We start from the raw sequence: 26286 nt of genomic DNA on the forward strand, positions 1-26286 counted from the left end.
AGCCAGAGGACAGTGGCCGTGTCCTTGTGCCCCCATTTCCCGCCCTCAGAGGCACAGGCCGTGTCCTTTTGCCCCCATTTCCCACCCTCAGAGGCACAGGCCGTGTCCTTTTGCCCCCATTTCCCGCCCCCAGTGTCTGGAGCGTGGCCAGGTGACCCGGGAGGTGTCACAAAGCCCGCCCTTCCCTGTGCCATGTCCCCAGTGCCACCGCAGGAGCCGAAGTGTCGGGCCGGGGGTATCAAAACTAAACCTTTACTGGGGGGTGGCGGGCGGGGGCACGGCCACAGGGCCGCGCTGTCCCCCGTGTGCCCCGTGTCCCCCGCTCAGGGCCCGGGCCCCGGCGGGCGCCGCTCCTGCAGGGAGAAGGACTGGCTGCGGATGCGCAGGGCCACCTCCTGCGTGCGGAACGTCAGCCCGAAGATGTCCTCGTGGTAGCGGTTCTTGTCCTGCGGGACAGGCGTCAGGCCCGGCCACCCCCGCCGTGTGTCCCCAAGGGTGTCCCCAAGGGTGTCCCCAAAGGTGTCCCGGCTCCCGGCCCTTACCCTCAGCTCGCTGATGACGTCCCCCGCCTGGCCCAGCGTCATGTGGCCCTCCTGGGCCAGGATGTGCTGCACGGTCTGCAGCACCTCGGTGGCCATGGTGACATCCCCGCACACGTACATGTGGCCGCCGTGCTGGCAGAGCACCTGGTGCACCTCGGCCGCCAGCTGTGCCCGCAGCACGTCCTGCACGTACGTCTGGGGACACGCAGGGACCGTGGCAGCCTGTCCCCAGGTGCCCATCCCCGCCCTGACCCCCTGTGTGCTGTCCCTGTCCTTGTCTGTGTCACCTGCAGCTTTGGCTCGGTGTCCCCCAGCAATCCCTGTGCCCTCCGTTTCCATCCCCACCCCGTCCTTGTCCCAGCCCGGTGCCCGCGGCCGCGGTGGCAGCGCTGTCCCTGTCGCACCTTGGGGCTGCCGGGCTCCCGGGAGAAGGCGGTGAGCACCTGGCTGAGGGCGCCCTGCTGCCGCGCCTCCTCCATCTCCTCGCGGTAGATGTGGTCCAGGGCGGAGGAGCGGCACCCGAACACCAGCACCATGGGGCCCAGGGGGCCACCTGCAGGGCGACAGTGGCCTCGTGTCGCCACAGCTCCGCTCAGCCCTGTCCTGCAGCCCCCCTGTCCCCACATCCCCGGTCTCCATCCCCTTCCCCCTGTCCCCATCCCCTTCGTCACTGTCACCACGTCTCCTGTCCTCCATCCCAGTGCCACCCTGTCCCTATGCCCATGTCCCCATGTCCCACACATCCCTCCCACCCCCAGGTCCCTCTCCCCCCATCCCCACCCCCATGTCACTGTTTCTCCATCCCCTTCTCCCGGGCACCCCCGTCCCCTGTCCCCAGCCCACCATGTCCCATGTCCCCCGTGTCTTCCGTGTCTCCCTGTGTCCCCCGTGTCCCTGTCCCCTGTGTGCCCCGTGTCCCCTGTCTTCCCTGTGTCCGCCGTGTCCTCCCATGTCCCCCGTGTCCCCCCTGTGCCCCATGTCCCCTGTGCCCCATGTCCCCTGTGTCCCCCCTGTGCCCCGTGTCCCCTGTGTTCCCCGTGTCCCCCATGTCCCCGTGTCCCCACCTCCGGCGCGCAGCAGCTGCAGCCGGTGCTGCCAGAAGCTGCGGAAGGGCGCCACGCCGGTGCCGGGGCCCACGAGGATGCAGGGGGTGTCGGGGGCGGGCGGCAGCCGGAACGAGGGGGCCCTGCGGCATTCGGGGGTCACCGGGGGGGCCTCGGGGCCAGCCCCGGCTGGGGGGGGGGTCGGGAAATGGGGCGGGGCGTGGGCTGGGGGTGGGGTGGGGGCGGCTGGGACCTGTAGGGGAGCAGCTGAGGGAGACAGACAGGGATGGCAGGGATGGGGACAGGGATGGCAGGGATGGGGACAGGGAGGGCAGGATGGGGACAGGGAGGGCAGGGACGGGACAGAGATGACAGGGATGGGGACAGGGATGGCAGGGATGGGGACAGGGAGGGCGGGATGGGGACACGGATGGCAGGGATGGGGACAGGGAGGGCAGGATGGGGACACGGATGGCAGGGATGGGGACAGACGGCAGGGCAGTGATCCCTTACCCCCGGATGAAGGCTGGCACAGTGTCCCCCGGCTGCAGCCGCGCCAGCCACGTGGAGCAGACGCCGTAGTGGAGTGGACCCTGCCCGTCTGTGGGGACCAGAGGGGGCCGGTGGGGCTGTGGCAGGGGCTGCCCCAAGGCAGCCCCTCACAGAGACCCCCGCAGGGGATGGGGACTCCTCTGTGCCCGGATGGGGATTTGAAGATGCTCTGGGCACACTGGAGGTGCCCTGGAGCCCCTGGAGGTGCCCTGGAACCCCTGGAGGAGCCCCCCGCCCGTGCCCAGCCCCGGCCCGCTCACTCTCGCTGTGGTAGGTGACCACGGCCACGGTGAGGTGGATCTCGCCCGGGTGGGCGGCGGGCGCGGAGCTGATGGAGTAGTAGCGGGGCTGGAGCAGCGGGAGCTGGGAGAGCAGCAGCGCGGCGGGCAGAGCCACGGACGGGAACTCGGCCAGCACCTCGGGCAGCGTCGGGCACCGGAACCACTTCCACTCCTCGTACAGCCGCGCGTCCTGCGGGCACCAGGCTGGCACAGCGGGCACCCCAGCGCCGGGCACCGGCCCGGGGAGCGGGGCAGCACCCCGGGATCCAGTGAGGCAGCGGATCAGCGTCCCGGGATCAGGGAGGGGATGAGCATCCCGGGATCAGCATCCCGGTATCAGGGACGGGATCAGCATCCCGGGATCAGCATCCCGGTATCCCGACTGCGAGGTAACTGCCATCCCAGCAGCCCAGCATCGCAGCCAGAGAGGGGGAGCCGGCACCCCCGTATCCCAGCCCCCCCAGCCCCTCTTCGGGCCGTGTCCCCCCACCCCCCTGACCTGCGCCAGGCGCTGGAGCCGCTCCCGCTCCGCGGGGTCCCGCGCCAGCGAGCCCAGGAGCTGCAGGAACTGGGGCGTCGGGGGCGCCGCCACGTCCAGGTAGAAGGTGAGAGCCTGGGCCAGGGTGCAGGGCGGCAGCCGGGGCTGCAGCACCCAGCGGGGCCCGGGGCTGGACCCGCCTGGGGACGGGGGGGTTGTGGCGCTCAGTTCTGTCCGGGATCCTTCCCAGGGCCCTTCCTCTTTTCCGTCTTCCCCCCGCCAAGTCCTAACCCCTTTGTCTTCCTCTTCCTCAGTCCCTTCCCATTCCTTTCCCCAGCCCCTTCTCTCGCTTCCCCTGCCCCAATTTATTCCCTTTCCCCTGTCTCTTCCCAAGCCTCAGCCCCTCCCCATCTTCCCGCGGTCCGGGGCGGCGGGACCCCCTCCTGTTCTGTCCCCTCCTGTCTCCCTCCCGTCCTCTCCTGTCCTGTCCCCTCCTGTACCCCTCCTGTCTCTCTCCTGTCCTGTCCCCTCCTGTCCCCTCCTGTCCCCCTCCTGTCCTGTCCCCTCCTGTCTCCCTCCTGACCCTCTTCGGTACCGGTGGAATCTCCACCACCCCCCTGTGATTGGGATTCCCCTAATCCCCCCGTGTCCCCCCGTGCTCCCCGTACCAGATGGGTTCCCCCAGTCCCCCCGTGCCCCCCGTACCGGTGGGGTCCCCGTCGCGGCTCTCCAGGCCCAGGGGCTGCTCGGGGGCCGGCGGGTCCTCCACGCGCTCCAGCACGGCCCGCACCAGCTCCTCGCGGTTGGCGGGGAACACGCCCAGGTGGTCCCCGGGCAGGTGGCGCAGCCCCCCCTGCTCCGCACAGCCCACCCGCACCAGCAGCGTCTGCCGGCTGCGGGCAGGGGTCAGGGGCACAGGGGGCACGGGGGTGCCAGGGGCACCGCGGGGTGAGGGAGGGGTCAGGGGGCACGGGGGTGCCAGGGGCACCGCAGGGTGAGAGAGGGGTCAGGGGCACGGGGGGCACGGGGGGTGCCAGGGCACCGCAGGGTGAGGGAGGGGTCAGGGGGCACGGGGGGCACGGGGGTGCCAGGGCACCGCAGGCTGAGGGAGGGGTCAGGGGCACGGGGGCAAAGCGGCCCCGGGGGTCCCGGCAGTGGGGGCGTCCTGGGGATGTGGGGACCCCGGGGTGCCGGGAGAGCGGAGGGGGACGGGAGATCCCCGGGGTGGGCGGGGGCGAGGTGGGGATCCCTGTGCGGGGGGACCTCACCTGGACTCCTCACTCTGCAGGTTCTCCACAGACAGCACCGAGCAGGGGAACACCTGGCGCTTGTGCAGCTGGGACAGTCCTGGGGGGCGCGGGGGGTCACGGGGGGCTGGGGACACGGGGCACGGAACGCGCGGGGACGCACGGAGGGTTGGGGGACACGGGGGCTGGGGAGGCTGGGGACACGGGGGGGACACGAGGGGACACAGGGGGGCATGTGGGGCTGGGGGACATAGTGGGACTGGAGGGACTGGATGGTGATGAGGGGACACGGAGGGGCTGGGGAGGGACAGGGGTTTGGGGGGACACGGAGGGGCTGGGGAGGGACAGGGGTTTGGGGGACACAGAGGGTCAGGGGGCTGGGAGTTATGGGGTCATGAGAAGGCTGAGGGGAACCCAAGGGTCTTGGGGAGGGCGTGAGGGGGCAGGAGGAGTCCCTGGGGGGCTGGGGGCTGACCCCACCGAGCTGTGGGGTGTGAGGGGATCCCACAGGGTGCTCGGGGGGTGCTATGGGGTGTCCCGGGGCAGGAATCGGTGCGAGGTGGGGGTCCCGCAGGGTCTGGGGGTCCCGGGCAGTCGGTACCGGCCAGAGTCTCGGTGGCCTGGGGCTGTGGCACCAGCCGGTGCCTCTGGCGCTTCCAGCCCTGCGGAGGGGCGAACAGCTCCTCGGCGCCGCCCGCCCCGTCCCCCACGCAGAACGTCTCGCAGGCAGCCTGGGGGCACGGGGGGGCGGTGGGTGCCAGGCGGGGGGCGGTGGGTGCCCCCCAGCCCTGGTACCTGGAGGAGCGGGGGTGCCCAGGTGCGGAGCGGCCCCCCAGCCCCCCCAGCCCCCGTACCTGGAACACCTGGCGGGCCCAGGTGCGGAACGACTCCTCCTGGGCGCACAGCTCGTCGCCCTCGCCCAGGGGCAGCACCCGCTCCCCGCCCAGCTCCTCCAGCCGCGTGTCCACGGCCCGCGCGAACGCACAGAAGTGGGGGTACGCCCGGGAGCCCAGCCCGAACACCGCGAACCTGGGGACAAGGCGGGTGAGGGTCCCCGGGGCAGTGGGGGCACGCCCGGGAGCCCAGCCTGGGCAGGGGTCCCCAAAGCCAGAGGGGCCCGGCCATTATCAGGCCATTACAGGAGGGGGTCACGGGCACCTCGGGGCAGCTGCTGCCCCCACCCACACCCGCAGGGCACTCAGGGCTGGAGCTTATAGTAGAGGTGGCCTTTGATTCCTAGCAAAATGCATGTATTGTACTTGAATATCTGTACAGAGGCTTTGCCCCGGGAGGTCCCGGTTGTCCTTGATGGGCTGCAGCTGTGACCAATGGAGATAACTGGGATAAAAGGGGGTGGGTTGACCAGTTAGGGAGAGTCTTGGAGGAGCCCTCAACTAAGAAAGAGCAACATGCAGAAGAAGGAGTCTGTGCTGTGAAGATCTGCAGCCATAAGAATGCACCGAGGAAGTATGGGACTTTAGAGATCTGATAACAACAGTATTATGGGACTCTAGCAATAGGACAACAGCAGGAGCTGATGGTGCCGGTGTGAGCCCCTGTACGAGGCAGCGTGCCCAGGCAAGGAGCCCATCCCTGCTCCGTGGCCATGGCCATCCCTGTGCCCATCCTGTGGCCTGGGTACTGCAGGACTCCTGGTATGCCCAGGCTGAGGAGCCCATCCCAGTGCCCATCCCTGTCCCTGTGGCCGTGCCCATCCCATGCCCATCCCGTGCCCTCGGTACCGCAGGGCTCCCAAGGTTCCTGCACTGTCTGTGTTGCTCAGCTGCCGCCGCTTCTTCTTCCAGGAGGACACGAGCTGGTCGGACTGGGAGACGCTGTTGAAGCGCAGCTTGTAGCTCCTGGGGGAGTGTTAGGAGGGTCAGGGGGCTTGGGGGGATCCTGCCCCGGCCCCAGCAGGGACCCCCGGGACCCCCGGGGTGCTCACATGGGTGGCTCTGCCTGGGAGGTGCCAGTGTAGGGCGATGTCATCTCCATCAGGGCCTTGGAGAAGCTCTGTGGGGGCAGGATGTCACCATCCCCACCCCATCTTCATCCCATCTCCATCCCCAGCCCCATCTCATCTCCAACCTCGATCCCATCCTGTCCCATCCCTATCACACCCCCATCCTCATCCTTATCCCCATCTCTATCACATCCCCATCCCATCTCCAGCCTCAATCCCATCCCCACCTCATCCCATCCCTATCCCCAGCCCTATTCCATCTCCAACCTCAATCCCATCCCCATCCCATCTCCATTCCCATCCTCATCCCATCTCCATGCCCAGCCCCATCCCATCTCCAGCCTCAATCCCATCCCATCCCTACCTCAGCACATTCTGGAGGGTCCCCATTCCCAAACGTGCTGGTGACCACCAACACCAGTGTCTCATGCTCCAGGGCCACCACGTCATACTCATCCATGCACAGCACCTTCATGGAGTTGCAGGGTCAGGATCCCCCCGCAGCGCTGCACCTCCCCTCACCCAAACCCCCACCCCGGGGCCTTTGGGGGGCGGTGGGCGAGGGGAGCGGCCCCAGCCCTGCCCCTCGGTCCCCTCTGTCCCAGACCTTGGGGTCGAAGGCGCGGCGGAAGAGCTGGCACAGGTTCCAGGCGTAGGTGCGTGACTTGCCGGTCTCGGTGCCGTACAGGATGGTGGCCTTGACCCGCCGCGCCATCACGTGCCCCATCAGCTTGGCCGAGATCTTCACGGCGCTGTGGGGTCCCCGGGGCACCCTGGGGTCAGCACGGGATCCCCGGGATCCCGGAACTCCCACGGGCTCCCCGGGATCCTGGGGTTCACCTACTTGGCCACCTCCTTGAAGGTCTTCCTCCGGGTGACGGTGGTGCCCTTGGACACGTAAACCTTCCAGGCATCGGGCTGGGGGCGGGAGGGGGCGGTTGTGGGGCGAGAGGGGGCGGTTGTGGGGCAGGGAGGCCAGGGGGGCACTGTGAGGGGAGGGGTTGGGGTCTGTGGGATTGGGGAGTGGGGGCGTTGGCTGTGGGGAAGAGGGGTTGGGGGTCTGTGGGGCCAGAATGTGGTACCAGAATGTGAACTGGGGCTCATGGGGGTCGTGAGGGCTCGTGGGGGGCTGGAAGGCTCAGGGAGGGGCTGAGGGGGACCCAGCTGGGGGCTGGCCTGTCCCAGGGGGTGCTGTGGGGTGTCCCGGGGGCAGCTGTGGGGTGGATGCCAGTGCAGGGTGATGCAGGGGGCTGGGGGTCCCGCAGGGGTCGGCGGTGCCCAGGGCTGTCCCAGAAGGTCCTGGGGGTCCAGGGGGCTCGGTGCCAGCTGACCGAGGGTCTCAGGGCCCGGGGGCTGCACCTCCAGCCCTGGGAGGGGGCACAGGGGCTGGGGGGCAGGGAGGATCTGTGGGTCCAACCCCACACCCCGCAGCAGGAGGGGGCTGTGGGGCAGGATCTGTGGGGCAGATCTGTGGGGCAGGGGTCCCACCTGGTAGCGGAAGGTGGGGCTCAGGTGGTAGTTGACCATCTCCTGGTGGAAGACAGGGGTGAGGCTGCCCGAGAGGGGGGGCACGATCCAGGCCCAGTCCGCGGGACACCCGCCCCGCGCCCGCCCCTCGGCCGCCAGGTGCTTCATGAAGGACTCGGTGGCCGCGTGGTGGTCCACGATGGTCACCTGGGCCACCTGCGGGGGACAGGGCGCGGTGGAGATGGGGGCTGCCTCTGGGGATGGGGGGCACAGGGGTGGGGGGATGCCGTGGCCCGGAGGGGGGGTCCCGGCAGTGTGGGGGTCCCACGGGGGTCCCACCTGGAAGCTGTGCAGCACAGCCACGTTCACCTCCACAGCTGCCCGGTCCTTCCAGAGGGACGAGCTGGTCCCTGTGTCCAGCCCCATGCGCTGGGCCACCTCCTGCGGGGTCAGCAGGGCAGGGTTGGCCGGGGCTCAGCCAGGGGGTCCCCGAGGGGTCCCGGATGGGGTCCTAGTGGGGTCCTGTTCAGGGTACCAGAGGGCTCTGGGGGGAATCCCGGGGGAGGTCCCAGGAGTGATCCAAGCATTGTCCTGGTGGGGGTCTCAGGGGGGCTCTGATGAGGGTCCCTGGATGGGCCTGAAGGGGGTCCCAGAGTGGCCCCAGCGGGGATCCCTGGGGTGTTCCAGGGGGGCTCAGTGGGGGTCCCAAGGGAAATATTGGGGACTACCAGGGGGCTCCCAGGAGGGGTCCTGGGGGGACTCCAATGGTGTGCCAGGGCTGTCCCTGTGGGGTCCCAGTGCAGCCCCAGGGGTCCCAGTGCAGCCCCGGGGGTCCCCAGTGCTGTCCCGCGGTCCCAGTGCAACCCCAGGGTCCCAATGCAGCCCCAGTGCAACCCCAGGGTCCCAATGCAGCCCCAGGGTCCCAATGCAGCCCCAGTGCAGCCGCGGGGTCCCAGCGCTGTCCCGCGCTCCCTGTGCTCACGGGCAGCACGTCGTAGCGGTGTCGGTCGCAGAGGTTGCGGGAGCCGATCTCGGTGCCCATGTACCAGCCATTGAAGGGCGCCGCGGGGAACTCGAGCCCCCCGATCTCCAGCAGCAGGTTGGCCACGGCCGGCAGGGCGTGCCAGCGCAGCCCCAGCTCCGAGAACCACTCCAGCCTGGGGGCACGGGGGCTGTGGCCGCTCCCGCACACCCACAGCGCCCCACAGCCCCCAGCATGGGCACCCGGCCTTCATCCCCCCGCATCCCCCCCGGGGAGGGTCGGCACACCCATGGCTCCCTCAGGGGGGATCAGCACCCCAGTACTCCAGGATCCTTGGGTCAAGAACCCGGTATCCCAGCCCGGGAAGGCGCCGCCGTTCCAGTGCCCGTCAGGGATGGGATCAGACCCTCGGCTGCTCCCTGTCCCCAGCGCGGTTCCCCACTCTCCGTCCCCCATTCCATCCCTTCTCCAGACCCCACAGCTGCTCCCTGTCCCCAGAACGATTCCCCACGCTCATCCCCGCTCCATCCCCTCTCCAAACCCTCCCCAGGGGTGACCCCTGGGACTGCAGCCCCGGTCACCGGGACAGTCCCTTGGCGCGGGAGGTTCCGGGGGTCGCAGCCGCACTCACGTGGGGTGGTGCAGCGGCACCTCGAGCACCAGCTCCGGGGGCAGCGGGAACAGCTCGGGGGACTCGTCGGGGCTCTGCAGCAGCAGCGGCAGCACGTCGAAGCGGCCCCCGCCGGGGGTCCAGCCGTGTTGGATGCACAGCTGGGGGGGACAGCGTCAGGGGGGGCCTCCAGGAGGTGTTTGGGGGCGCGGGGATTGGGGGCAGATGAAGGGATGGGGGGGTGGAGCAGTATGGGGGGGAGAAGGAAGAGAAACGGAGTGGGAATGGAGGGGGGCGTGGAGGGAGGGAACACGAGGTGGGGATGGAGAGGGAAGAGAGGAGGGGTGGGGAGGTGGTGGGGGGGCCCGGGGGCGCAGGGGTGCCCCCACCTCGGTGATGTCCACGTTGGCAGGGTCGCCCCGCACGGAGCCGTCGGGCTGCCGGTAGCCCGCGTAGCGGATCAGCTGCGGGTTCCAGATGCGGAAATCGCCGCGGCCCGGAGCCCGCGGGGGGAAGATGGTGATGGCGGACCTGGGGGGCCGGGGGGGCCGTCAGGACACCCTGCGGCCGCGGGGGCCGGGGGGCGCCAGGGGGATCCTCACCGGATGTTGCCGCGGTTGGTGGCGAACTGGATGTGGGAGCAGAGGAGGCTGAACATCTCCGCCAGCCCCGCGCAGTCCCGGGCATCGAACACCTGCGGGGCAACAGGGGGTGTGGGGACCCCTCCGGGCAGCCCCCGGGGCAATCTGCGGGCTCCCTTGGGCTCTTCCAATCTCCTTTGGGACGGGGTCCCCATGGGGCGGGGGTGCCGTGGGGTCTGTGTTGGGGCGGGAGCTCCCTGAGGAACCGGGGTCCCGTGGGACGGGGCTCCGTGAGTCAGGGTGCTCTGCTATAGGTGCGAGGCAGGGTCTCTGTGGGATGGGGGTCACAACAGGACACAGGACATGGGATGGGGGTCCCCGCGGTGTGGGGGTGACCATGGGGGCGTTGGCGCCTGTGGGTACCGGTGAGATGGGGTGGGGTGAGTTGGGCCGCCTCTGCTTTGGTGTCCCCAGGAGGCTGAGGTGTGCGGTGTCCCCCTGGCCGCGGTGGGTGAGGCTCCCGCACCTGCAGCTTGTTCCACTGGATGCGGCCGACGCAGCGCGCCGCGTTCCGCCAGGCCTGCTTGGCGCCGAACGTCAGCTCGGGCTCCCGCAGCCGGTACGAGCCCGAGGCCGCGATGTCCGCGGCCACCTCCCGCAGCCGCTGCGTGTGCGCCGGGGAGTTCTCCCTGCGGGGGCACCCTCAGCACCCACAGACCCCGGGAGCGCCCCCCAGCACCCCCAGGCACGGGCAACCTCGGGGGTAGGGGGGCCAAGCAGCCACAGGGGTGTGGGGTGCTCTGGGGTAAGGATGAGGATATGGGATGGCCCAGGGCAGGGATGGGGGATCTGGGGGTACTTTGGGGGAGAGGTGGGGCTGTGGGGCACCCCAGGGCACGTCAGGAGCTATGGAGATACTCTGGCGTGCAGCTGGGGATGTGGAGTGCTCTGGGCAGGGGCGGGGCTGGGGGTGCTCTGCGGCAGGGGTGGGTTTTGGGGTGTCCCAGGACAGGGACAGGGGTACGGAGGTGTTTTGGGCAGGGCTGGGGCTGTGGGGTGCCCCGGCGCAGGGCAGGTCCAGGCTGTGGGGTGCTCTGGGGTGGAGATGGGGCAGGGCTGGGGCTGGGCTGTGGGCGCCCCGGGGCCGCGGGGTGCCCGTGCCCGTTGTGGGGGTGCCCGTGCCCGCTCTGGGGGTCCCGTCCGCGCTCACCGCCGCAGGGACACGTAGTACTGGGTGATGAAGTCCCGGGCCAGCTCCAGCAGCTCCTCGGGCGGTCGCGTCCCCTCGGGCGTGGGGGCGGGCAGCGGCCGCGGCAGCACCAGCGAGCCCAGGCAGCGCAGCCCCGAGCAGGGCAGCTCCTGGGGACACCGGGTGACCCCGGGACAGCGTCCCCGTCCCTGTCTGCCCTCCCGCACCCTGCCCCGCCCACGTCCGGCACCCCACAAACCTGCACCCCCAGCCCTGCCCCCTGACTGCCCCCATCTGCCTCCTGTCCGCAACTCCAGCCTGCGCCGCCATCCCCGGCCGCTATCCCTGCCCTCCTCCCGCCCGTGCCCCCCTTCAGCCGCACACCCCACTCCGTGCCCCTGTGCCCGTGCCCCTGTGCCCATGTCCCCACTCCCGTGCCCCTGTGCCCGTGCCCCTGTGCCCATGTCCCCACACCCGTGCCCCCCAGCCATGGCCGTGCCCCCACTCCTCATGTTCCCATGCCCATGTCCTCACTCCCGTGCCCCCATTTCCGTGCCCCCCATGCCCATGTCCCCACTGTCGTGCTCCCACACCCGTGCCCCACTCCTCATGTCCCCATGCCCATGTCCCCATGCCCGTGCCCCTGTGCCCATGTCCCCACTCCCGTGTCCCTGTGCCCGTGTCCCCACTCCTCCTATTCCCATGCCCATGTCCCCACACCCGTGCCCCACTCCTCATGTCCCCATGCCCATGTCCCCATGCCCGTGCCCCCATTGCCGTGCCCCCCAGCCGCTCCCTCGCCCCGGACCTGCCCGGCCGTGGCACAGAGCGTGTCGTAGCTGATGCTCCCGGTCTCCCAGTTCTTCAGGCGGGCGAAGCGGGGCGGCTCGGCCGGGGAAGAGGGCACCGGGCTGGGGGTGACACGGGGCACCCCTGAGAGCTGCCCGGGCACGGGGGGCCCAGCCGGGGGTCTCGGGGGGCTTGGGGAGAAACGCGTGCCCCCCCTGCCCTTGCTCCCACGGCTCGGGGACCCCTCGGGTGCGGGGGTGGGACAGGAGGGCTCTGGGGCGGGGAGCAGGGGCTGGGCTGTGACCCCCGGGGACAGCGGGGCAGGCCCAGGGGCTCCCCAACATCTGCTGGTGCTGGGGGGTCCCGATGCAGCCCCTGGGGATGGGGAGCGGCAGGGAATGGAGGGCAGGGGATGGGGAGGCTCAGAGGATGGGGGGCTGAGCCGGGGGGATCAGGGGGTGCGGGAATCAGGGCACGGGAGAACAGGGAATGAGGGGCTGAGCTGGGGGGGTCAGGAGATGTGGGGATCAGGGCTCGGGGGAACAGGGGATGGGGGCTGAGCTGGGAAGTCAGGGAATGTGGGATCAGGATACGGGGGGCTGAGTCGGAGGGGTCAGGAGTTGAGGGGTCAGAGGATGGAGGGGACGCGGGGCGTTCCTGGCCCTCGTGTGAGTGTGAACAATGGCCATGAGTCAGAGCGGGCTCCGGGCCACCGCGGGGGGAGGACACGGCACGCCCCCCGTCCCATGCCCGTCCCTTCCGAGCCCCTCCGAGCTGAGGGGTCCCCGCGCCTCCGTCCCCACCGGACCCCACAGACCCCTCCCCATATGTCCCCCATGTGCCCCCAGATGCCGCTCGCCCCAGCGCGGCCCCGTGGGTCCCGTGGGTCCCCGGGCCGTGCCGTGGGACAGCAGACACTGTCACGACGCCACGGACAGCGGGTACAGCGCTCTGCTGCCGGCGGGCTCCGTGTTGTGCCCCGGTGCCCCACGCCAGCCACCCCATCGGGGACACCTCCGCGGCCGGGACACGTCTCCGGTGGACTCGGGCCATGCGCGAACGTGCCCCCGAGCGAGGAGGGGGTCCCCGACGAGGCTCGGAGCTGCGGCAGGTGAGTGCCGGTGCCCCGTGCCCCGTCCGTCCTTCCCAGCCCATTGCTCCCCGTCCCACCCGGGCACCTACCTGGGGGGCTCGGTGACAGCGGCGGGGGCGGCGGTGCCAGGGGGGTCCTCGGGCGCGGGGCCGCGCGGGCGCGAGCAGAGGCCGAGGCCGGGGCAGGCGCGGGGGGCTCCGGGCAGGACCCCCGGCAGGTTCCCCATCGCGGCCCCTCTGAGCCGGGAGCGGCCGCTTCCCGCTTCCTACTGCCCGGGGAAGTGGTGACGAGGCCGCGACGCCCCCGCCCCGCACACAATGGGCACCGCCACCTCCACCGTCACCGCCACCGCCACGCGGCGTGGGACACGCCGGGGACCCCGCCGGGGGGAGTGGAACCCAATCCGCCCCGCGGGCCCTGGCATGTGGCCTTTGGGAGGGAGCGGTGGCACCCGGAGAGGGGACACATGGGGCACTCATGGGGGAACATGGCCCTTGGGGGGACTTGGGAACACACATGGACCCGGTGGGACACGGCACTGGGGAGGGGATATATGGCAATGGGGAGGGGATATATGGATATATGGCCCTGGGGAGGGGATATATGGATATATGGCCCTGGGGAGGGGATATATGGATATATGGCCCTGGGGAGGGGATATATGGCCCTGGGGAGGGGATATATGGCACTGGGGGGGGATATATGGCACTGGGGAGGGGATATATGGCAATGGGGAGGGGATATATGGCACTGGGGAGGGGATATATGGCACTGGGGGGGACACAGCACTGAAGAGGACATGGCACCCACGGGGACATGGAACTGGGGGGACACACGTGGCGCCGGGGGAACACACACATGGCACTGGGGTGGACATGGCACCCTTGTGACACAGCGATGGCACCCAGAGGGAGGACACAACGCTCATGGGGGACACACAGCACTTGGGGGGCCGTGGTGGTGGCAGGGACCCCCACCCTGGGCACAGGACACTGTACCCCCCCCCCCACCTTTTCACCGGGCGATTGGGTGCCCCGGGGGGTTCCCGGGCCGCCCCCAGCCCCCCGGCCGTGGGGCGGATGTCCTGCGGGACCCCCCCACTTCCCGCTGCTTCCACCCAGTTCCGGCCATTGACGCGCTGGGCGCTGCCGGGGACCCCCGGGTCAGCGCCCCTGGGGGAACCAGGCGGGGGGGGGGGGTGCAGCCCGCGACCCTCCCGGGGGGACCCCAGGGGGGTCGGACCTGGGGCTCACCCCAGCTGCCGGCGGGGAGGGTCCTACGGTGATCCCGGAGTGGGGCGGGGGTCGCGGGGGTCGCGGGGTGGGAGCCCGGGACGGGGGTGCTGTTGGGGTGCGGGGTGCCCCGAATCCCGGCGGGTGAGACCCCCGCAGGTCGAGGAGGGGCGCAGCCCGCAGCTCACGCAGCGACGGGAAACCGCGCCCGGTGCCGGCCCGGCGGTTCCTTCCTGCGGGGGAGAGCGGGGCGGGGAAACCGGGAGGCGCGGGGCGGCCCCGGGGCACCGCACGGGGGCACAGCCGGGACCCCCGGGGGACACGGGGTGCGGTTCCATCGCCCCATCGGGGGGATCCCGGGCCGCCGCCCCCGCGGCCGTGGGGCGGGACAGGCCTGTCGGTCACGGCACAGCAGCCACCGGATCGCCCGCCCTGCCCGGGGGCGGGACTCGGTCACGGGCGGGCGGGGGTGATGAGGGTCAGGCCTTGACACCCCCCAGCTCCCCCCGCCCCATAGCCCCTCCAAACCCACAGCCTCCCCCGTGCCACGGCCTCGTCCAGCCCCACAGACCCCCGTACCCCACAGACCCCTCCGCACCCCACATCCCCCCGTGCCCTACAGACACCCTGTACCCCACAGCCCCAGAGAACCCCCCGTACCCACATCCCCCCGTACCCCACATCTCCCCATACCCCACAGCCCCCCCGCACCCCACAGCCCCCCCGCGCCCCACAGCCCCCCCGCGCCCCACAGCCCCCCCGTGCCCCACAGCCCCCCGTGCCCCACAGATCCCATCGCACCCCACAGCCCCCCCGTACTCTACAGCCCCATAGAACCCCCCGTACCCCACAGACCCTCGCGCACCCCACAACGCCCCCGTACCCCACAACCCCCCGCCTGGCTGGGCTGAGCCCTGCTGGGTCTGCTCTGTCCGGTCACATTTGGTCGGCTTGGTCGGTCTGGTCAGTCCAGTGCATCCATTTGTGTCCGGTCGGTCCCGGTCGGTCCGTTCGGGTCCGGTCGGTCCATTTGTGTCCGGTCGGTCCATTCGGGTCTGGTCGGTCCCAGTCAGTCCATTCGGGTCCACTCGCGCCCGTTCGGGTCCGTTCATGGCCACTGAAAGCCGCTCGCAGCCGGTCGGTCCAGCCGGTCGTGTCGGGACCGGCCGGGTCCGGTCGGGTCCGGTTGGCGGAGCCAGCCCGGCCGGACCAGCCGGTTCCGTCGGTCTATTCGGGGCCGTTCGGGTCCGGTTGGTCCGTTCCGTCCCGGCGGTCGCGGCCCCGGCCCGGAGCCAGTTTCAGCACCTGGGACAGAGACCGGGAGCATCCAGGGCAGCGCCGGGCTGGGACTGAGGCCGGGACCGGGCTGGGACGGCGCGGAACCGGCACCGGGACTTGGGCTGGACGGGGCTCTGACCGGGACTGACTCCAGGGCCGGAAGAGAACTGGGACCGGACTGGGCTGACGTGGGACTGGGATCGGCACTGGGACAAGAACCGTGACTGGGACTGGAATTGCTCTGGACTGGGACAGGACCGAGACCCTGGGACTGGGGCTGGTCTCTGATTGCGACTGGGACCAGGATAGGGCCAGAAACGGACTGGGAGTGAACTGGGATTGCATTGGACTGTGAAGGAACTGGACTGGTCTGGAAGTGGAAAGGGCTGGAATTGGGACTGGGACTTGGACTTGGACTGGACTGGAACTGAGATTTGGACTGGATGGAGACTGATACTGGGACCAGACTGGACTGGGTCTGGACTGGAAAGGGGACTGGGATTAGGATTTAACTGGGACTGGGACTGGGACCACAACTGAACAGGACAGGGACTAGATGAGGTCTGGGCTGAGATTGGGACTGGACAGGACTGGGAGTGGGACAGGAACTAGGACTACGACAGAGACTAGAATTAGGATTGGATAGAGATTAGGATTAGGCTGGGATCGGGCCTAGGGCAAGGGCTGGTCTGGGACTGGTACTGGGGCTGATGCTGGAACTAGCCTGGGAAATGGGTTAGGCTGGGCCGGGATGGCAGAACTGGGACGGGGAGGCTCCCCCAGGACCCAGCTGGGGCTGTGCCGGGAAGCTCTGCTGCTGCCCCACATGGCCCCGTGTCCCACTGTCCTGCTGTGCCAGTGTCCCCACATCCCGATGTCACAGCGTCACGATGTCCCACTGTGCTTTATTCTGGTGTCTTGGTGTCTAAATGTACCCATGTCCGTGTGTCCCAATGTCCTGGTGACCCAGTGTTCCCATGCCCCCGTGTCCTCATGTCCCCGTGTCGCGGTGTCCCCGTGTCCGGGTGTGTGGCCCCGTTGCAGAGCGGGGCTGTGACCGGAGTGTCCCCCGGGGGTCGCGGGGCGTTGCGGGGATCCGGGGAGGGGGCGTGGCCCGGTGCCGGTGGGCGTGCCCGGGGCGGGGCGTGGCCAAGGGGCGCGCTGGGCGCCCCCGGGCGGGGCGGGGCGGGGGTCCCGGGCCCCCCCGCGGCCATTGGCTGCGCCCGCGCTGGCCCCGCCCCGGCCCCGCTGTCAACACGCAGCGCCCGCCGCGCCCGCGGGGCCGGGCCGGGCCGGGCCGAGCGCAGGGACCAGCCCGAGCCGAGCCGAGCCGAGCCGAGCCGAGCTCAGCCCGCCCGAACCAGGCCGCGCCCGCCCGAGCGCAGCTGAACGGGGCCGAGCCGAGCCGAGCCGAGCCGAGCCGAGCCGAGCCGAGCCCGGCCGAACCCAGTGCAGCCGAGCACAGCCGAACCCGGCCGAACCGCGCCGAACCCAGCTGAGCCCACCCGAGCTCAGGCCGAACCGAGCCGGGCCGAGCCGACCCTGCCGAACCGAACCGAACCGAACCGAAGCGGGCCGAACCCCGCCGCACCGAACCGGCGGAGCCCAGCTCAGCCCAGCCGTTCCGAGCGGAGCCGAGCCGTTCCGAGCTGTTCCGAGCGGCGGCGAGCGCGCGGGGCGGGTCCCGGTCCCCCCCGGCCGCTCCGTGACTAAATAAGGCCGATGGCGCGGCGCGCACCGGGCGGGTAGCGCGGGGGGGCTCGGCCCCGCCGCCCCCCTCCGGCTCCCCGCCCCGGACCCCCCCGGCCCCGCAGCACCGCGCCGGGGCGGGCGGGGTCCGGCCGCGGGCCGGGAGGGCCCCCCCGGTGCCGGGGCCCCCCCGGAGCGGCGCCGTCCTTGGCTCAAGGGCAGCGGGACCCCCCGCGGCGCGGGGCCCCCCCGGCCCCGGCCCCCCCGCCCCGCCGGCGCTGCCCATGGGCCCGGCACGATGCCGGTGCGGCGGGGGCACGTCGCCCCCCAGAACACCTTCCTGGACACCATCATCCGCAAGTTCGAGGGGCAGAGTGAGTGGGGGGCGCCGGGGGGCACCCGGGCCGGGAGCTGGGGGGCGCGAGGGGGATCCGCGCGGGGGCAGGGATCGGGAGACACCGGGGAGCACCGGGCGGGGAGGGGAGCGAGGGGACAGTGGCCCCGGGTGGGTTTGTGGTGACAGGGACGAGCCCGGCAGGAGGGACCCTGCTCGCCCTGGCGTCCCGGAGTCCCCAGCTCGTGGTGGGCTTGGGGTGCCGGGGACAAACCTGGCTGGTGGGGGATTCCTGCGCGCCCTGACCTCCAGCAGCCCCCGGCTCTGGGCTGCCAGAACTGGGCCTTCCCCAGTCCCCGAGGTGTGGAGCCCCCAGCACCAGCTCAGGCTGCTGTGGGACTGGGGGTCCCCCTGGCCTGTGCCCCCCCACACTGCCCAGCAGCTGCTGCAGGGCGACCTGGCAGAGTGGGGGCTCCGGGAGACTGAAAATAGGGGGGCTCCCAGCGCCTCTTTGGGGTCAGGCCCTGGGCATCCCCCGGACTGGAGACAGGACAGGGATGTGGGCGGATGCTGGGGCTGTCACCTGCTGGGGACAGGCTGTGCTCGGGGGTCTGGCCTGGCTGAGCTGCTGCCCTCAGGGCGGGGTGCTGGGGTCCCAGGGTCCCCGGGGTAGTGGTGTCCCTAAGGGGTCTCTGCAGTTGTGGGAGTCCCTGTGGTGATGAGGGGGTCCCAGAGTCCCTGCTGTTGTGGGGTCCCTGTGAGGTGTCTGTAGCTGTTGTGGGGTCCCTGTGGGGTGTCTGTAGCTGTTGGGGGGTCCCTGCTGTTGGGGATCCCTGTGGGGTGTCTGTAGCTGTTGGGGGGTCCCTGTGGGGTGTCTGTAGCTGTTGGGGATCCCTGCTGTTGGGGAGTCCCTGTGGGGTGTCTGTAGCTGTTGGGGAGTCCCTGTGGGGTGTCTGTAGCTGTTGGGGGGTCCCTGTGAGGTGTCTGTAGCCATTGGGGCCCTGCTCTTGGGGGATCCCTGCTGTGCTGGGAACCCCTGGGTCCCAGCGGTTATGGGGTCCCTATGATGGAGGGATCCCAGCGGTTCTGGGGTCCCCATGGTGGTGATGGCACCAGCTTAGGGGGTCCCTGGGGAACCAGCAGGATGATTCATGGCGTGTGTCCCTGGGAAACCCAGAGCAGTGGAGCATGGGTGGGTAGGGGGGACCCCCCGAGCGGGGGCTCCGGCCTGACCCGCGCCCCCCTGTCCCTCCAGGCCGCAAGTTCATCATCGGGAACGCGCGAGTGGAGAACTGCGCCGTGATCTACTGCAACGAGGGCTTCTGCCGGCTCTGCGGGTACTCGCGGGCCGAGGTGATGCAGCAGCCCAGCACCTGCGACTTCCTGCACGGGCCCCGCACGCAGCGCCGCGCCGCCGCCCAGATCGCACAGGCGCTGCTGGGCGCCGAGGAGCGCAAGGTGGAGATCTGCTTCTACCGCAAGGATGGTACGGACCCGCCCTGGGGGACAGCGGGGACAGCGGGGACAGCGGGGACAGCGGGGACAGCGGGCTGCGCTGAGCACCGCGGCAAGGGGGACACTGACCCCCCCGGGGGCCTGGGCTGGGGACAGGGGCACAGGGACACGGCTGGGTGGCAGGAGATGCTGGCACAGGGACACGGCTGGGTGGCAGGAGATGCTGGCACAGGGACACGGCTGGGTGGCAGGGGCTGTGGGCACAGGGACACGGCTGGGTGGCAGGGGCTGTGGGCACAGAGACACGGCTGGGTGGCAGGAGATGCTGGCACAGGGACACGGCTGGGTGGCAGGGGCTGTGGGCCCAGGGACACGGCTGGGTGGCAGGAGCTGGTGGCACAGGGACACGGCTGGGTGGCAGGAGATGGTGGCACAGGGACACGGCTGGGTGGCAGGAGATGGTGGCACAGGGACACGGCTGGGTGGCAGGGGCTGTGGGCACAGGGACACGGCTGGGTGGCAGGAGATGCTGGCACAGGTGGGACCCCGGGCTCCCTGGCAGCCCCGGGGGCTCGCAGCGCTCTCCAGCCCCGCGGTGGCTCCCAGCAGGGTGCGAGCCTGGCGCTGGTGGCTCCAGACGGGCACCCGCCTCCTGCGAGCCCTCAGCCCCTCCTGGTACCACGGTGGCCGCCAGGTGGGCCCAGGGAGGCACCACGTGTCGTGGGTCCGGGGTTTTGGGTTGTGGGGTGCGGTGATCCCCACAAACGGGGGTGCGGGGGGCCGTGTCACCTGGAGCGGGCTGAGCTGGTGTCACAGTGCCACCGTCCCCGCGGGGTTGTGTGGAACGCCCTGGCAGGCGGCATCCCGAGGTCCCTGTGCCGGGAGGGGGGAGCTGTGCCCCGCAGAGCCCGGGCAGGGCTGGCTCCCGCCTTGGTGGTGCCGGTGCTTCCCCTCCGCGTGGCCCCGTGCCAGTGCCAGGTGTCCCGGCTGTCACCACAGCTGTCCCCGCTCTGGGCACACGGCCCCGCTTCCGGTGCTGGAGTAAACAAAGCCGGTGCCAGCTGCCGGCGTGGCCACAGCGCCCAGCAGAGCCCTGTGGGGTGGGCCGGGCCCAGAGGTCCCCTCCCGGCCCTGGGACCCCCACCCTGCTGCACGGCTGTGTCTGGCACGCCCCTGTGCCCCTTGGACTCTGCGGTGCCGGGGCTCTGGGGCACAGGGGGGACACGGGTGCCCCCCTGGAGCCGTGTTGTGCCCTCGTTAGGGTGACACTGATCAGCCTGCCAGGTGCCACAGGGCTGGGGGAAAGGGGGCTCCTGCCTGGGGCCTTCCCTGGGTCCCCAGAGACCTCGACACCCCCTGAGCAGCGTGGGGGTCTCACCCCTTACCAGCCCCCATCTGCTGCCAGGGAGAGGTGGGACAGGGGGGTCCCAGAGGTGATGAGGGGTCCCTGCCCCTGCCAGCCCTTGGGAGCTTCTGTGGGGCCCAAGGGTAAGTGTGGTGGGGGCTCTGGGGGTGCTCTGGGAGCCCCCACCGGGACAGGGGCAGTCCATGGGGTCCGTCTGTCCCTTGGGATGGGCAGGGACCCTTGGCTCTGGGGGTCCTGGTGCTGCAGGGGGTGCCGGCCCTGGGGGCTGCAGTGATGCCACCGCGGGGGTCTCCTCCCCGTGCTGCCAGCCACGGTGTGAGGGTGCTGGGGGCTCCTCTCACTGCCCTGGGCCCCCCAAGCTCCGTGGGCAGGGACTCCCGGTGCCCCCGGTGTCGCTGCCATGCCACGGTGCCCTCGGGATCGTGCCGTGGTGCTCACCGGCAGCCTGCAGCCCCCGCCCCGAGCCCCAGGGCTGTGCCGGTGCCCGGTGCCGTGTCCTGCTGCCTGGAGCCGCGGTGGAGCCCTGGAGCCGCCGCGGCTCCGCGCTGCTGCTGCTGCTGCTGCTGCAGCCATTTGTCTTTGCGACGTGTTGTTTACGGTGCCGGGGACGCGCGGAGGTCACGGCGCCCGTGGGGCACCTGTGTCCCCACAGGGACACCTCAGGGACCCCGGGCTGGCCGGGGACAGGGAGGGGGCACCGGCACCCCCGGCGGCCTTTGGGGACCCCCGTGCGTGGCCCCTGGGCCACGGGGGAGCACCGGGGCGGGGGCACCAAGGGCTGAATCGGGGCCTTGTCACTGTGACACCTCGGGGTGCGGGTCCCCCCCGTGTCAGAGGGGTGTCCCCAGCCTGGTGCAGGGCTGGGGGTGCAGGTGGCTCCTGGAGCGGGGTGTGGGTCCCAGGGCAGTGGGTGCAGTGGGGGGAGCAGGGATGGGGGAGCAGGGATGGGGGCCAGGGGCGTCCCCCCACTTTGGGGGTGCCGGTGCCCCGTGCAGTCACAGGGAGCGGTGTGGGTGCTGGGGGTGCAGTGTGGGGGTGAGGGGGGGTTTGGGGCGCAGCTCTGGGGGTCGATGGTGCACTGAGGGTGAGGGGGGCGAGGGGGACAGTTCCCGTTGCAGCGGGGTACCCCTCCCTGTGCCACTGCGGTCCCCCCGTGCCCGCTGTGCCCCGGGAGCAGCCCCCACCGGCAGCTGGACCGGAGCTCTCGGCCCCGCGGGGGCGGATGGAGCCGCAGCGGCCCCGGCTCGGTGGCACTGATCCCCTCACAGTGCTGGCTCTGCCGGGACCCCGCGGCTGCCCGGTGCCACCCCGTGCCACCCCGTGCTGGCCCGCGGCCCCGCGTGCGTCAGGGAATCCCCCCGCCGCGGGCACGGGAGCGGGGACAGTGCCAGCTGGCACCCGCCGTGCCAGGCTGCCGGGCCCGGTGCCAGCCGGGGGGACACCGTCAGCGGGACTCGGTGCTTGGCGTCACCCGCGTGTCCCCCGGCACCTCCCACCTGCGTCCCCTTAGGGTGAGGGGTGCCGGGGGCAGCAGGATGCCCCCCCCGTCCCCCAGAGGTTGCCCCGGGCTGCCCTGAGCACCCCCAATCCCCCCCCCCGCCCCCAGCTGCGGCACCGGATTAACGCCCCAGCTGTTAACGAGTTCCGAGCGGATTAACCCTGCCCGGCACCCCCAGAGCCCCCCCGGCGCCGCTGCCCACGCACAGACTCGCCACGGCATCTGGGGGGGGAGAAAGGGGCACCCCCCCTTCCGTGCCTCAGTTTCCCCCGCGGTGGGGCTGCACTGGGGCTGTCTGGTGGGGCCAGCGTTGGGGGGCAGGTGGGGGTGATCCCAGGGGGGCAGGAGGGGGGGTCAGCAGGAATGGGGGGCAGCAGGGGTCTCCCCAGGAGGGGGTGCCCAGCTGGGACAGGGGCAGCGTCTCCCGGGATGTTTGCGGCCAGGCCGGGGTGCCCTCCCGGGTGGGGGGGCCACCCCCCATGTCACTGTCCCCCCTCCCTGCAGGCAGCTCCTTCCCGTGCCTGGTGGACGTGGTGCCAGTGAAGAACGAGGATGGCACCGTCATCATGTTCATCCTCAACTTCGAGGCCGTGAGGGAGCCTGAGCCCGGGGAGGCCCCGACCCCCAGCACCAACCACTGGGTTACCCCGGCCCCCTGGGGCCCTGCAGGTACGGGGACAGGGACACGGGGTCACCCGATGTATGGGGACACAGGGACACGGGGTCACCCCAGGTATGGGGACAGGGACACCCCCGGGTATGGGGACAGGGACACCGGGTCACACCCTCCTCCTGGGTTCCTGCAGGGGCAATGGGGTCAGTGCCACCAGGCTGGCATCAGCCCGTGTCCTGCTGGCCCCACGTCCCAGGTGCTGCTTTGGGGCACGTGGGGACAGTGGCAGCACCGTGAGGAGAGGGTCAGACCCCGCCCCCGGCCCCAGCCCTGTCCCTCTCGAGGCGCAGCCGATCCCTGTGGCTGGGGCAGCCCCGGGTGGGGGTGTGGAGCTGCTCCTGCCCCCGTCCCCAGCCCGGCTGTGACCCAGCGCTGTCCCTCTCAGGGCGCAGCCGGTCCCTGCGGCTGAAGCTGCTGGCGCTCACGGGCAGCCGCCAGTCGCTGCCCCCCGAGCCCCCGGAGCCGCCGGACGTGGTGGTTGTGGACCCGGGGGTCATGGAGCCGCTGGCCACGGAGCCGGCCCCGGCCGCCAGCGATTCGGGCCCCGAGGACGCCTCCTCGTCGCTGGAGCCCGGAGCCGGGGACCGTCCCGAGGACGAGGCGGCGCTGATGGGGGACCCCGAGCCGCCGGTGACGCAGTCCTCGCCGCGGGCCGAGCGCCTGGCGCTGGCCTTCGCCAACCACAGCCTGGCCCGGAGCCGCTCTCGGGAGCGCCGGTCCCGGGAGAGCCTCCGCAGCCTCCGCCGGGCCTCGTCCGTCGATGACATCGAGGCCATGAAGGGGGACGGGGACAAGCGCTGCCACAGCCGCCACGCCAGCGCCAGCGCCGGCACCGGCCTGCACCGCGGCTCCAGCACCGGTACGGGACAGCCAGAGGGGTGGGGACACGGGGACACGGGGGACAGCCACCCGGGCGGGGGACACGGGGACAGCCACCGGGGCTGGGGACACGGGGACAGTCACAGCCACCGGGGCTGGGGACACGGGGCAGCCACAGCCAGGGACCCTGAGGACCCCCATCCCACCACCCCACAGCAGGGGCTGGGGACACCCCCCCAATCACCCCAGACGCTCCTGGCCCATCCTGCAGCCCCCTGAGCCACAGGGTGGAGTCACCCTGGGAATCACCTCCGAGTCACCTCGTTGGCCCCAGAGCTCGTTAAGGGTAATAAGATAAGGGACAATTATTGTAATGACATTAAAGGTAACTGAGAGCAGCTCTGCAGGCCCCTGGGGGGGCCGGTGGCACACGGGCTGGTGGCACACGGCTGGGGGTCTGTCCCCGCCCTGGGGCTCCACATTCCCTTCACGTGCCGTGGGACCCCTGCCGCAGGAGCCCAGGGGAGCTGTGGGAGCTGCCCCGCGGATCCAGGCTCTGTGCCGGGTGACGGTGCCCCTGCCGTGTGACAGCACGGTGCCGGTGTGTCCCCTGCAGGCGCGGTGGCCGCCGTGCGCAGCGCGCTGCTCAACTCCACGTCGGACTCGGACCTGGCGCGGTTCCGGGCCATCGGCCGCATCCCCCAGATCACCCTCAACTTCATGGACCTGCAGCCGGGGGGGCTCCTGGCCCCGCCGCCGGCCCCCCGGCCCATCATCGCCCCCACCAAACTGCGCGACCGCACCCACAACGTCACCGAGAAGGTCACTCAGGTGAGACCCGGACCGGGGGACAGGTGACACGGGTGACGCGGTGAGCCCTGGGGGCTGTGGAGGGCCCCGGGGTGGGTGGGAGCTGACCGGGTGATGCTGGAGGTGGTGCCAGAGGTGGCCAAGCGGTGACAAAGGTTACCGGGGAATGCCATGGTGGCCAGGTGCTGCTGGAGGTGGCCAGGTGAGGCCGGGTGCCCGGGAGGTGCCAGAGGTGGCACGTGGTGCGGACATGGCTGGGCTGTACCGAGGCGTCCGGGCGGTTTCAGTGTGGCCAGGCCGTGCCAGGATGGCCCAGCAGTGACAAAGTGTCCGAGCCATGACAAGATGTCCAGGCAGTGCTGGAGGTGGCCGAGTGCTGCCAAAGTGTCTGGGTGATGCCAGAAGTGACCGAGTGGTGCCAAAGTGACCAGGCGGTGCCAAGGTGGCTCGGTGATGCTGGGGGCGCTGGCCGGGCGTCGTGACCGTGGTGTTCTGGGGAGGTGGGTGCTGTGGCTGGGGGCAGCCAGGTCCGGGACAGGCCCTGGGGGGGTCCAAGTGAGATGCAGGGGACAGACACCCCCCGGTGCTGTTGTTTCCCCGGCCCCAGTGCCGTTGTTCCCCTGGCCCCGGTGCCGTTGTTCCCCTGGCCCCGGTGCCGTTGTTCCCCTAGCCCCGGTGCCGTTGTACCCCCGGCCCCGGTGCTGCCGTGCCCCTGGCCCCGGTGCCGTTGTTCCCTTGGCCCCGGTGCCGTTGTACCCCCGGCCCCGGTGCCGCTGTACCCCCGGCCCCGGTGCCGTGCCTGCCGGGTGCCAGGCACTGGCGGCCGCCGCTAATCCGCGGCCCGTTGTGTAACCGCCATCTGCCGCGGGAGCAGGAGGCGCCGCTTAATTACACCCTCATTTCCCTCCGCTAATGATCCGGGGGGGTCGGCGGCTCCGGGCATCCCCGGAGGGCCGTGCGGGGTGGGGACCCGCTGTCTGTCCCGCCCCGCGGTGTCCCCGAGCCTCCCGGGCTGTCCCCGGGGTCCCCGGCAGCTGGCGGGGGACGGAGCAGCCCCGGCGCATCTGCCCGGCCCCCTCGGCTCCCCCGGCCCCGCACCTGCCCGCACACGTGAGGGGCCCCGTGGGGACCCCGCTCCCACACGGAGCTCCAGGCCCTGCCGCCGGTGCTGGAGCAGCCGCAGGGCCCTCGATGGGCCGGAGGACCCTTTCTGTGGGCCGGAGCGACCCTCTGCGGGCTGGAGGGACCCTTCTGGGGGTGGCACCCCCCTCACTCTGCATCCCCCCCCCAGCTCCTCTTGGAACCTCTTGATTGCCCCGGCCGTGGTTAACTGTGCCGCCGGGGTGACGCTGCGCTCTCACTTCCCCGCCGGAGCCACGGGGCCATGAGGGGACACGGGGGAGCACGGCTGCGGTCACCGGGCCGGGCCGTGCCCCCGGCACGGCGGGGGAGTCTCGGGGTGCCCCGTCTGTGCGCTCGGGGAAGCCAGGGACACGGCCACAGGGGACACGGAGGCAGGGGACACGGCCACAGGGGCCGTGGGGCTGTCCCCAGCTCGGGCACGGCTCGGCCTCTCGGGTCGGTGGCTCCGGGGGACAGGGTGTCCCTGCAGCGGCACCGTGATTCACCCGCGGGGCCGGAGCCAAGCGCCCGTCAAGGTCACCGCGCTCTAGGTGACAGTGACCGGGGCCTGGTGTGGCCGTGACACCCCCAGGGCTCATGGGACCCCCGGGAACTCCTGCTCCCTTCTGGAGGGGATCCCCGGGTGGGGCAGGATAGGGCGGGGGGACCCCAGCCCCATGCAGGGGGTGTGGGGACCCGGCGGTGCCACCAGCCAGGACGTGTCACTGGGGATCGCTGGCTGTTGGGGCGGCTTGGGGACACCAGGGCCCCCAGTGCAGGACGAGTCCTGCCGACCCTGGACCCGCTGCCCCCCAGGTCCCTCTCGTCGAGGCTGGGGGTGCCCGGGGGGGCCGGGCGGGCGCAGCCGTGGGGCACTGCCAGGGCTGGGCAGTGGCCAGGGACACGGGGACATCGGGAGCCAGGGACACGGGGACACCGGGAGCCGTGAATCAGCCGGGGCTGCCAGGGCCAGCTCACCGCTACCGTCACCGTGCGTGTCCCCGTCACCGTCCGTGTCCCCACCACCACTGTCCCCGTCATCCTCCCCGTCCCCATCCCGCGGTGACAGCGCTGTGCCAGTCACACTTCGGGGATCCCTCCCGGACCCTGGGGGGCCGCGGTGCCGGTGGAGCAGGCGGGGAAGGCGCCGGTTCCGCGGGCCCCCGCGCCCCACCTCGGCCCGGAGTCCCCGC

The 26286-nt window shown here is 71.4% G+C and overlaps 2 protein-coding genes across 21 annotated transcripts in view; one reads left to right on the forward strand and one right to left on the reverse strand.

Annotated features, from left to right (window-relative positions):
• Positions 1-232: 232 nt before the first annotated feature.
• Positions 233-13170, reverse strand: NOS3 (nitric oxide synthase 3). 2 transcript variants are annotated; one of them, XM_054628460.2, is made up of 26 exons: positions 12907-13168; positions 11744-11846; positions 10957-11105; positions 10273-10435; positions 9768-9859; positions 9555-9696; positions 9187-9326; positions 8556-8730; positions 7913-8014; positions 7595-7789; positions 6951-7024; positions 6714-6858; positions 6471-6575; positions 6089-6156; positions 5886-6002; positions 4998-5172; positions 4745-4874; positions 4165-4243; positions 3602-3789; positions 2918-3096; positions 2398-2608; positions 2099-2186; positions 1607-1728; positions 947-1095; positions 543-737; positions 233-446 (listed from the first exon to the last, which is right to left on the reverse strand). In XM_054628460.2, exons 1-26 carry the CDS (start codon positions 13041-13043, stop codon positions 324-326), a joined length of 3546 nt encoding a protein of 1181 aa, XP_054484435.2. In that variant the 5' UTR covers positions 13044-13168; the 3' UTR covers positions 233-323. The 2 variants fall into 2 exon arrangements, with proteins under 2 accessions (XP_054484435.2, XP_077033360.1); XM_077177245.1 differs by having other exon boundaries at positions 543-1095; positions 12907-13170.
• Positions 13171-16526: 3356 nt separating this feature from the next.
• The window catches only part of KCNH2 (potassium voltage-gated channel subfamily H member 2), a 28507-nt gene continuing 18747 nt past the window's right edge, over positions 16527-26286 (forward strand). For all 19 annotated transcript variants that reach the window (XR_013182170.1, XR_013182171.1, XR_013182145.1 and 16 more), the window contains exons 1-5: positions 16527-17390; positions 18606-18836; positions 22174-22338; positions 22728-23201; positions 23778-23992. Coding sequence is in view for 1 of the 19 variants with exons in the window: in XM_077177398.1 (XP_077033513.1) it covers positions 17315-17390; positions 18606-18836; positions 22174-22338; positions 22728-23201; positions 23778-23992 (1161 nt within the window). In the remaining 18 variants the exon portion in view is untranslated. The remainder of the gene's footprint in view (positions 17391-18605; positions 18837-22173; positions 22339-22727; positions 23202-23777; positions 23993-26286) is intronic.

The sequence above is a fragment of the Agelaius phoeniceus genome, chromosome 1 (genome assembly GCF_051311805.1).
Source record: "Agelaius phoeniceus isolate bAgePho1 chromosome 1, bAgePho1.hap1, whole genome shotgun sequence".
NCBI lineage: Eukaryota > Metazoa > Chordata > Aves > Passeriformes > Icteridae > Agelaius > Agelaius phoeniceus.